Below are 12,339 nucleotides of genomic sequence, written 5' to 3'. Positions count from 1 at the left end.
TTATTACTGAATGTAATTATTGATGGATAATTCTTCATGGGTAATGGAATACATTGAGCTTAGAGGCTACATTAATTACAAATAAGGCATAAAGAGGATAGTTGACCATGGAAACGTTGAAGAAGTTAGGACAATGGGAACTCTAATGTACAAGCGACAGGGGTAAGCATGTTATTTTTTTATGCTACCTGTCATGAAGAGAGAGCAGAAGTACTAGGAGTTGGAGGAATTCATCCATACAGTCCCCATATAAACTCATTTATTTCCATCCAAATACATGAAAGTCGTTACATAAAAGAGCCATAGGCCGGCAGAGTGAGGCAGGATTCCTTGAAGCTTTGGCCTCTCCATCCATCTAGCTGGATTTTTTACATGTGAGATTGCAGTGTAAAATACTCTCATAACTGGCCTCACACGTCTTGAGACTTCCTGGTTGCCTTGCCTTTTGAGAGGGTGAGAATTCTATGGTTATGGATCCGGTGGGATTAAGCTGTACTGTACATTGAGTTGTGAAAACTCCTATACCCGCCTGCTATCTGAAGGTTATTGCCTATAATAATCCATTAATGATATAGGTATTCATACGATGAGGTGAATTTGTAATTAAGGTCACATTTCCTTTCAAAATCTGATGTGATACTCAGGCTGCACAACATACTGATTAAAAGCAGTGCATACAAAGGTGCATTCAACAAGGCATACATTTCTTGAAGTTTTTGTTAACATAAAAAAATAATGTGTTTTTACTGATCCTGTTTACTGATTTAGATCAGATTTCTGCTGTGTAATCATGGCCCCTTCTAGAGATGTGGGGCTGAGTAGACCTCAGTAGCAGCTGATTCAAGGCTCTCATTATAGTTTAGTAATTTTTTTTTACAATTGGCTGCAGTGCTTTTTAATTGCTCTGAGTCCATAGGACAATATTACAAATACACCCAGAATTGCATGAGGATTTCACTGACAAATTCCGTCCTCATGAAATTGTGCCACATAATTTAACAAAAAGAGTGACTATTAGCATGCATACAGATTTTTTTATTTTAAAGTTGGATTATTTCTAGTTGTCCAGTGTTGTCTAGTGCAGTGGTTCTCAAACTTTTTTAACCTGTGACCCCCAAAAACAAGTGGTTCAAAGCTTGCACCCGAAGCTCGCAGACCTAGGTCTAAATTGATGTATGAGTGGACCATATTGCAATTGCTCTCTCCCTATCTTTCTCTATATTTATCTCCATCTCCTCTATTGTTCTCCTTTCTCTCTGTCTCTAGGGCCTCAGCAGCCTCTTCAGCTCACTGAAGGTGGTCCGACTTCTCCGCTTGGGCCGCGTGGCCCGGAAGCTTGACCATTACCTGGAGTACGGGGCGGCGGTCTTGGTTCTACTGGTGTGTGTCTTCGGCCTGGTGGCCCACTGGCTGGCCTGCATCTGGTACAGCATTGGGGACTACGAGGTCATTGACGAAGCCACCAACACAATCAAGACAGACAGCTGGCTCTACCAGTTGGCCACGAGCATTGGCTCACCCTACCGCTACAACGCCAGCGGCTCTGGCCAGTGGGAGGGTGGCCCAAGCAAGGACACACTCTACATCTCCTCTCTCTACTTCACCATGACCAGTCTCACCACCATCGGCTTTGGCAACATCGCTCCCACAACAGACGGCGAGAAGATCTTCTCTGTGGCGATGATGATGGTGGGCTGTAAGTATTCATATTTATCTATGACTTTTGTGAAACTAGGTAGGTTATTCTCTTTTACAATAACTAATAGTTCAAAGTTGAAAGGCTCCTCGGCCAACTAAAATTCTACATTTCATGCCAAGAAAGACTACCAATGATCATGTGCAACTACCGGATAGAGTATGGAACATAGTCTAGGGCTGCACAATTAATACATTTTTATTTCAAATGGTGATATTGACATGTGCCGTATGCCATTCACTGAGTGGTGCAGCGGTCTATGGCACTGCATGTCAGTGCAAGAGGCATTACTCGAGTCCCTGTTCGAATCCAGGCTGTATCATATCCTGCCATGATTGGGAGTCCCATAGGACGGCGCACAATTGGCCCAGGTTTGGCCGGGGTAAGCCATCATTCTAAATAAGAATTTGTTCTTACCTTGTTAAATTTTTAAAAATGCATATCATAAGAGGCTGCGATTTTTTTGAAACCTCACTCAGCTACGTGTAAAGCCTTTTACAGTTTACTCCGCTTGTCATCTCTCTCCAGTCTTCCTCTTTCTCCTATTGCGGCTGCTTCCTACTCACACCATGCCCCGCCCCCTGTCACTCAATCAGGCACAGTTCTGGGTCTGTATGCTTATGTTAGCTAGGCCAATGCACGCAGTCATGAAGCAACAACGACTCTGTTTTCAACTTTGCTTCTTCATATAAATCCACATGTTTTCTATATTATACTGTTAGTTTGTGTATCTTTATCTCTGCAAAATGCCTCCTCATGTGCTAATGCTAATCACTAACTAACCACTATAGCACTTTCCTTGCTGTTATAAGCATGTATTACCCCTAGCTTCTTCTAAAGTTTTTTTCACAGATACTTTTTTTGTTAATTGACTGTAATACTGTATGTCCCCTGTTCAAACAGCCTGTTATTTGCCTGCTGTTTTCAGATAGACTCATAACCGGTTTCATACAGGCTCCATGACTAGGTATTGTGCTGAGTTTTTTTACCCCCCTTTTACAAAAACGGTAAAAACCCTCTGTGTGAAAGGGGTTATTGTAAGGCTTATACTATGTTTCATGTCAGGATCGTGATGAGATTATATGAAGACATTATACCCTGCACAGGGAACTTTTGAAGCCACAACCTCAGGGCAGTAGGAGCTCAAAAGAGCTGTGGAGAGTACCGTAAATCCATACAGCTATGGAGCAATCACCACTTTTGTGCTTACTCATGAAATTAAGAGATAGGCAGTAGGTTTAACACGATCTTTCATGCAGTGGAGTAATGAGGGAATATTTGAGAACATATTTTGATTTGAATCAGAGCAGTTAAAAATAATTATTAGATCAAGAGGCGCTTGAGTTGCATCATCAAGGCTAGAGGCTTTGGGGATTGCCTGAAACCCCAGCGCAAATGAAGCCATGAGGGACTGATACAATATGGCCTGGCTTTGGATTAGATTAATGAAGGACCCGAGTTGTTGCATTAGGCCAAAGTTTTAAGTGTTTAGGGTTTGGCTGGGTTTGGTTGGTAGGGCTAGATTTGAAAAGATGTTCATGCTTTTAGGGGAGGAAAGGAAAGAAAAACCATACCGGAATGCACTAAAATGTATATCGAAGCGCACGTTCTCTCACTTGTTTTTCTGGATGACACAGCAGGGGTTTTTTCAACACAACATTTGTAAAAAAAGATTTATAAATCTCAATGTTGGCTGTCCAGCGTGCTATGAATTTAATCCCGGCCAAAATAATGACTTTTCCATTGTTCTCCTGCAATGTGTGGTTGTGCAGGTAATACTAAATGACTAATCTAATGGCTAATGGTTTACTGTTTTCAGAGTCAAATGAGTAGCATTGATCAATCAGACATTCGAGCGAGTTGATGTTATATTGGTGCTATAGCTCTGAAGTTCTGCTATACTGATTTAATCAAACACTTGGAGTTCGAGTCCATCTGACCGCACGTCAGACACATTTTTATGCGATGAAGCGTTCGTTGCTCGGCCTGCTATCATACTATGTTCATTAATCGCATTGGTATAAATTGCATATCGGTTCGTGTGAGGAAAAGCTCTGGGGCTTTCGTTCCAAGTGGTTTGTATTTAGATCCCGCTTTAGTCCATCACTCTCAAAGGCTACAGGGACGGCAGAGATGTGTGTGTGTGTCTACATAAGTGTGGGCGAATACCAACGTCACTGGGCCAAGGATGGCGCTCAGGAGACCTGTCCTATCTAATTAATAATAACACATACCTTACGTAACAATCTTCCCAACTCGCCTCTTCCAACACAAACAACACACCACATTAACACACACACACTTTGAACAGAATAGCCCAGTGGCAATTGGCTGGGGCTCAGCTCAACACCTCGGTACTGGCGAGTATTTCATTTTAATTTGAACAGAGGCAATAGAGTACTGTATGCTGAGTCGTATTCTGGGCCCTAGAGCCGCTCAAGGTAGCACAGTGGTGTCTCACCCACAGAGGGTGTTTATTCTGGGTCACACTGGGACCAGGTATCCCCTGTCGGCTGACATCCATTTGTTTTATTTCTCTATTTTCATTTTGGCCCTGTTTTGTGCATTTGTAGATCACATTAGATCAGTGTGCTGCATCTACTTTTCTCATTGAATAATTTTGTTTTGATTACATAATGCATAATCCGGGGCTCACTAGACTGCAAACGTATGCAGTTCTTTTACTCATCACCATCTTGATATTTTGTGAGACAGGGGATACCTGTTCCCAGTGAGAACCAGGATCAAAAGCTCCCGTGGGTGAGACACCGCTGTGCTATCCTGAGGAGCTCTAGAGCCCAGAATATACGGCACTCTGTTTAAAAAATGTAAAAAATAATTGTACCTTTATTTAACTAGACAAGTCAGTTAAGAACAAATTCTTATTTACAATGACGACCTACCCCAGCCAAACCTGGACGACGCTGGGCCAATTGTGCACCGCCCTGTGGGACTCCCAATCACGGCCGGATGTGATACAGCTTGGATTCGAACTAGGGCCTCTAGTGACGCCTCTTGCACTGAGATGCAGTGCCTTAGACCGATGCGTCACTCAGGGGCCTCTGTTCATATTAAAATGGAAGGGAGGTGGCTCTCATTGGCATCAAATAGGTAGAAACAATGCATTCTCTTCAATTATAAAGCTTTTATGCAAAAACTCCCTCATTACCGAACATTGTTACTAACTTATAGAAGAAGTACAGGAAAACAGACCCACTCAGAGGGTTGGCTAACTCTTGAAATGCCTAATAAAACTGTGTTGAGGTTAAATGTAGTCTGTATCTGCGCTGTTCTCTGTTCATAATGAACCAAATAGCTAAACACAAAGAAAAACTAGACCTGTGCACAAGGTTTCGAGATAAAGAATGGAGAGATAAACCTGTACTTTGCAATTTACTTTAAAAGATGATTTCTGCTTGAGCCTACATGTTTGAATCCAGGCCCCATGTTTTGGGGTAGACATGATGCAGTCACTGATGCAGTCAATATGTGGTCAATACTGGCCTAAAGACCATTTATATGTTAAGAAAGGAAAATATTCACAATTGATTTTAGCAAGCACATTTTTTGTTTCATGTTGGATGCACAGTGATGCCGAAATGTTGGCAAATACTCATAAATTACTGGGAGATTATAAATGGAGTGTGCGACTTTCTTTATTTGGATGCACATTAGTTAACAGCTCAATTGCACTTCACACACATTCAATGTTGTGTGATGTCTTTTGCCCATGCCTCAGATACGTTATTGTTCTTTGTATTTTAGTAGTTTCAAATAGACTGGCCAAATCAAATACTTCTATTTGCAGTATTTCAATGCCTACTTGTAAAACCAAATACATTTTTAGAATGAATTCTTAAAAATACTAATACTACTTAAACTATTTAACTATTTTTCCCAAAATAAATGTCAAATACCCTTAAAGGTTGGGCAAAGAGGCAAATGTTGTTATACCATAAATAGATTGATATACTTTATTTTCTCCAAATGAACGTTAGGTGTGGCAAGTCGAATAAGATAAAGGTATATAATAATATATAAACAGCAACATTCACACATGACATGTACAAATGCTTACTATATATACAAGATAAACATCTATTTCCATTTAAAAGCCTACTGATGCCAGTGCTAAACTGTTATCGCCTCTCATGGTTTTAAGAGGTTAAGACCTCAGTTTGCACCCTGATGGCAGTACTGTAAATATACAGTACTAGTCCAAAGTTTGGAAACACCTACTTATTCAAGGGTTTTGCTTTATTTGTACTATTTTCTACATTGTAGAATAAGACATAAAAACTATGAAATAACACATATGGAATCATGTAGTAACCAACAAAAATAGTCACCCTTTGCCTTGATGACAGCTTTGATCTCTTGGCATTCTCTCAACCAGCTTCACCTAGAATGTATTTCCAACTGTCTTGAAGGAGTTCCCACATATGCTGAGCACTTGTTGGCTGCTTTTCCTTGACTCTGCGGTCCAACTCATCCCAAACCATCTCAATTGGATTTTGGGTTGAGGTCGGGTGATTGTGGAGGCCAGGTCATCTGAAGCAGCACTCCATCACTCTCCTTCTTGGTCAAATAGCCCTTACACAGCCTGGAGGTGTGTTTGGTCATTGTCCTGTTGAAAAACAAATTGTAGTTCCACTAAGCACAAACCAGATGGGGTGGTGTATCGCTACAGAATGTTGTGGTAGCCATGCTGGTTAAGTGTGCCTTGAATTGTAAATAAATCATGGGCAGTGTTACCAGCAAAGCACCCCCACACCATCACACCTCCTCCATACTTCACGGTGGGAATCACACATGCAGAGATAATCCTATGCATCTCACAAAGACATGGCAGTTGGAACCAATAATCTCAAATTTGGACTCATCAGACCAAAGGACTGTAGTTCTTTGCAGCAATTTGACCATGAAGACCTGATTCATGCAGTCGCCTCTGAACAGTTGATATTGAGATGTATCTGTTACTTGAACTCTGTGAAGCATTTATTTGGGCTGCAATTTATGAGGCTGGTAACTCTAATGAACTTATCCTCTGCAGCAGAGGTAACTCTGGGTCTTCCTTTCCTTTGGCGATCCTCATGAGAGCCAGTTTCATCATAGTGATTGATGGTTTTTGTAACATTAAAAGTTATTGAAATGTTCCGGATTGACTGACCTTCATGTCTTAAAGTAATGATGGATTTGTCGTTTCTCTTTGCTTATTTGATCTGTTCTTGCCATAATATGGACTTGGTCTATTACCAAATAGGGCTATCTTCTGTATACCAACCCTACGGATTGGCTCAAAAGCATTAAGAAGGAAAGAAATTTCACAAATTCACTTTTAACAAGGCACACCTGCTAATTGAAATGCCTTCCAGATGACTACCTCATGAAGCTGATTGAGAGAATGCCAAGAGTGTGCAAAGCTGTCTTCAAGGCAAAGGTTGACTACTTTGAAAAATATCAAATATATTTTGATTTGTTTAACACTTTTTTGATTACTACATGATTCCATGTGTGTTATTTCATAGTTTTGATGTCTTCGCTATTATTCTACAATGTAGAAAATAGTAAAAATAAGGAAAAGCCTTTGAATGAGTAGTTGTGTCCAAACTTTTGACCTTTACTGTGTGTGTGTGTGTGTGTGAGTGCGTGTATATATATATTAAAATGTTTTTCCAGATCAGTGCAGTGCATGTTAATTGAAATTGTCCATAACCTACTCTGCTTTGTAGTCTTTTCTTTGTGAGACGCCTACTCCAATTTCACTGTGCTTCCTGTCAGGCTGCATTCGAATGAGGCTCAGCTCCAAGTAGTCGATTGGATTCTGTGGTGAAGGCACTGCATTAATTAAGTGCTGTAGCATCATGCAAGAGTTTTTCTCGGGTCAGGGGATGCTGCTCCTTTGTGTGGACTCTTCAGTGAGCTGTGGTAAGAGAAATAGAAGAGAGAGGAAGAGAATGAGAATTACCCAGGGAGGGGATGCTAAGCGAATAGTTTCTGCCCAATGCCCAGGCAATTTTTTTACATTTTACCTTTATTTAATTAGGCAAGTCAGATAAGAACAAATTCTTATTTTCAATGACGGCCTAGGAACAGTGGGCCTTGTTCAGGGGCAGAAAGACAGATTTTTACCTTGTCAGCTCGGGTATTCGATCTTGCAACCATTCGGTTGCTAGTCCAACGCTCTAAGTCCAACGCTCTAACCACTAGGCTACCTATGACCCGAGATCTAATAAGTAAAATGAACCCCCTAGTCTAAGGGTCCTGGGCTGAGTTTCTAGTAAGCTAACATATGGAATTGTTTTAAGATGGTCATACCAAGGATAATTTAGCTATTTGATTTAGAATTTTAGGACCCCTGTAGGTATCAAAAACAAATATATAAAACATATTTGATGAAACATTTAATTTGGCCTTACTGCTTTTAGCCCATAAAATACATTGAATAACAGATTCATGCATAAAAATCAGATAGTCCCAAAATAAATCAAAACAAATCAAAACAAGGTATGTTTTGACCCGTATGTTAGCTTTGACGTGGAAATGTTTCAATTTTATAGATTTTTCGGCCTGGTACCAGGTTACCTTCAGATGAGTTTCGTAACACCTGTGGGGGTTTTAGAGCAAAACAGAGAACAACATCGTATTCATGAGAGTCTCATCTTTACATAGAGGGGTCATAGTAGCCCAAACCATTCAGACCTACAAACTTTTTCATGAGAAGACCCATTTTCGGTATGTCTCCTGATCTAACAAACACCGCTGTAGCACTGCCACTTTCATCCGCAGATGTTGTGACGACAGTCTGGTTTCAATTATGGACTATTTTGGCATAGAGGAACAACGTCACTACCAACACCACTACTTTGTTCACTTGAATAAAATACAGACTAGTAGCTCGCATGATGGAGGTTATTTTTAATGCATCAACAACACTTTATATACAATAATATGTGGACACCCCTTCAAATGAGTGGATTCAGCTAAACTGCCTCTAGAAGCAACGTCGGCACAAGAACTGTTCATCAGGAGCTTCATGAAATGGGTTTCCATTGCCGAACAAACAGTACACAAGCCTAAGATCACCATGCGCAATGCCAAGCGTCGGCTGTAGTGGTGTAAAGCTCGCTGCCATTGAACTCTGGAGCAGTGGAAACGCGTTCTCTGGAGTGATGAATCACGCTTCACCATCTGGAAATCTGACGGACTAACCTGGGTTTGGCGGATGCCAAGAGAACACTACCTGCCCCAATGCATAGTGCCAACTGTAAAGTTTGGTGGAGGCGAAATAATGATCTTGGGGTAGTTCGGGTTTTATGATTCGGGCTAGGCCCCTTCGTTCCAGTGAAGGGAAATCATAACACTGCTGCATACAATGACATTCTAGACAATTCAGTGCTTCCAACTTTGTGGCAGCAGTTTGGGGAAGGCCTTTTAATGTTTCAGCATGACATTGCCACCGTGCACAAAGCGAGGTCCATACAGAAATGGTTTGTCGAGCCCAGCCTGCTTAGAGCCCTGACCTCAACCCCATCGAACACCTTTTGGATGAATTTGAACACTGACTACGAGCCAGGCCTAATTGGCTAATCTCACTAATGTTCTTGTGGCTGAATGGAAGCAAGTTCCCAAAGCAATGTTCCAACATCTAGTGGAAAGCATTCCCAGAAGAGTGGAGGCTGTTATAGCAGCAAAAGGGGGACCAACTCCATATTAATGCCCATGATTTTGGAATGAAAAGTTCGACGAACAAGTGACCACATACTTTTGGTCATTTAGTGTACCTTAACTAAAACCACTGCAAAGGTTTTGCCTGCAAACTTTGGTTTTAGAATTGCGAACTTCTGTCATGTATGCCTTGCGGCCGGCTGCGACAGAGCCTGGACTCGAACCCAGAATCTCTAGGGCCACTAAGCCACTCGGGAGGCCCTAAACAGATTGATTTTGATGGGGATTTATTTTACTGTGACTATCATTTAAATATCATTAAATATGAAGACTATATTATCAAAATCAATTCTCTATGTGTAATTTAATCAAGTGACTAAACTAAATATGTAACTTTAATTAACTAGGAAGTCGGGGCACCACATAAAGATGTTGTTTATAGAGTGTCAATTTCCTGAATATAACTCTTCAGATATTTTCATATCATATCACACAGTCGATTATTAATGAATTGTTATTACCTCATCCGTTCTCATTACTGAACGACGCAAACCCTTGGATATCTCTACGAACCCTAGCATAAATTATGAATCAGCTATATACACATTGGTTCATTTATTTATTAACTCACTAATCAATTCACAGAAATACATGAAAACACACACAATTAGTTCATACATGGGGTATTACATGATACAAAGAAAAAGTCCCTAGCGGATGAAACTGATATGATGGCTTGGTAGACAAATGAAATGGGGTGTGGACCGCTCAAGAGTGGGAAACACATAGCTGATAACTACACTCATAGAAATAGCTAATACCTTACATGAACTCATTTGAAAATAAATAGCAATTTACATATTTACGAGTGTCTTGTTGTCTCTCTCTGCAGTCGCCGGTCCGTCTGCTGGAGAGAGTCGACAGAAAGTCTCTGGTTGTGTTCATAAGAGATCAAAGTTGAAGGTTGTTAGAATAGTTACGTCAGAGTACCATTCGGAAATCTTCTTAGAATTTACCAGACTAAAGTATTTACTCAGCTGCAGTCTGAATAATGATTCTTTACTTTGTAGATTTCTTCGCCATTTCAACGTGGGAATGATCTCCAGATTCTCTGGTCTTGTCCTCTGGTAGAGTTGTAATTTAAACCACTTCACACACCAGTGTCACCAGGCATGTTTTGGTCTTAGAAATTCAACCATTTGCAACCTTAGCTTACGCCGTGGTTTGCGTGGTCTGGTGTGAATTGCGTCACAGGGGCTTTTATACTTGGGTAGAAAAGGGGCCGTCTTATCATGTTTGTGCCCACCTGGGCGTGGCTACTGACTATGCATAAATTACCATAAAACAACCAATTCTCATTTAGAAGACTACATCACATTGATATCTTTTCAAAAGTATACTTATACTTATTCCTCCATCTTATACAACCTTCAGAAGTAAACCTGACAGCTGGGAAATGTACACTCTTAGAGATGTAGGTATGTGTGTTTCCTGTCCTTCATGAGATCACCAAATGAAACACACTCGACATGACTGTCCCTTAAGTGTCCACGGACCAGTCCTACATTCGCAAAAATATAAATATTATATTAGGAGTTTCTAAAGAGGAGCTCTTTGTTCTCCATAGGCTCTCTCCCTCCATACTCCATGGCAGGGAAGAGAGAATTTTTCTAGCAAGAATGTAATGACCTTTGTAAAAACCTGATGTGGGAGAGAGGGTGAGAGAGGGGGGAGCCACGATATACACCCCAAAAGGGCCATGTCGTGAAATGCGTCAATCAAATGTTGAACCTACTTGGCAATTCTGTCAGTGTTGAGACATAGCTTCTTCAAGATTTTATACAATGTAATATTTTATTTTCTCTCCACATCATTCTCACATTGCACCTTCTAACCTTCACTGTCTGCACTTCTGAGCAATTTCCCACTTTATTTTCTTTATATTTATTTTCTCTTGCCCTGCCTGCCAAGGTGGGTCACACTGATGCTGAATTCTCTGGACATGTATGCAGAATGCTATCAGGCAATCATCACCACACTGACCCAGACACCAGTAGTTCCCCTGGGTCCCTTGTGACTTGCCACATTCCTGCTCTCAGTGGCATGATTGGATTCATGCTTCATGCCTGATGGGACGTAATTAGACAGCGGTGTAAGGACTGCTGTCTATTAAATGACTGAAAGGGGAGTTGAATAATGAAGAGTTAGACAACAGGAGCTGTCTGAGGCCAGGGGCTGGAATGTTCTGGGTGGAGAGGAGGGAGTTTCAACCCACCCATTTCATTAGCTATACATTGAACAGCTCACTACTCTGCACATAAATATAGCCCCGACAAGGACAGAGGTCCATTTGATTTGAAGCCCTGATCCACTCAAAAGATTAGCCGCGATTGGTCGTTTCTACCTACATTGCAGTCTTGCCCCAACTCTCATAATGCCTGGATAAGTGATTAACATGTCAGTTACCACATTAATATGGCATTGCAGTCTGATGCCCAACTGCAATCTAGATCAGTGGTTTTCAACCTGTGGTCCGCAGACCCGGGGTACTGCAGGTGGTCCGCAAATTCTTCTTTTTAATAGATTGTTTTTCATCAAACAATAATAATTGTTGGTAGTATTATTGGTATTAGAAGCAATTTTATGATACTTTTCGCAATGCCAATTGTTTATAATAATAATTGTTTTGCTACATTCACTGATAAAATTGACTATACATTTGATAGGCAAGACATTTTATGTAATGACATTATTTGACTCCGCAAATGGTGGTCTTAATGAGCTTCTGATTGTGATTTGGTAGTCCCTGGAAAATAGAAAGTTGGGAACCTCTGATCTTGATGACTTCATTCAAACATTAGTTAACTGTGCAGCTTTGCAGATGGTCTGGATGTTAACTTGGAAACGCTGCATTATGTTGCTTTGTGCGCAGCCCAATATAATTCAGATATGCAGTAATTGGGAATTATAGATCT

At 40.8% G+C, this 12,339-nt stretch overlaps 2 protein-coding genes across 2 annotated transcripts in view; both read left to right on the top strand.

Moving 5' to 3' along the window:
* Positions 1–12,339, top strand: part of LOC118397791 (snRNA-activating protein complex subunit 1-like) — a 246,241-nt gene that overhangs the window by 94,931 nt on the left and 138,971 nt on the right. The window lies entirely within an intron of this gene.
* kcnh5a (potassium voltage-gated channel, subfamily H (eag-related), member 5a) overlaps positions 1–12,339 on the top strand; it is a 127,661-nt gene that overhangs the window by 63,184 nt on the left and 52,138 nt on the right. Inside the window, exon 8 of the mRNA XM_035794026.2 lies at positions 1,267–1,696. Within this exon, the coding sequence (XP_035649919.1) occupies positions 1,267–1,696 (430 nt within the window). The remainder of the gene's footprint in view (positions 1–1,266; positions 1,697–12,339) is intronic.

Source organism: Oncorhynchus keta, chromosome 19 (assembly GCF_023373465.1).
Source record: "Oncorhynchus keta strain PuntledgeMale-10-30-2019 chromosome 19, Oket_V2, whole genome shotgun sequence".
In the NCBI taxonomy this organism is placed as follows: domain Eukaryota; kingdom Metazoa; phylum Chordata; class Actinopteri; order Salmoniformes; family Salmonidae; genus Oncorhynchus; species Oncorhynchus keta.
The sequence above is the reverse complement of the archived record's forward strand: the minus strand, read 5'-3'. Positions and strand labels throughout refer to the sequence as shown.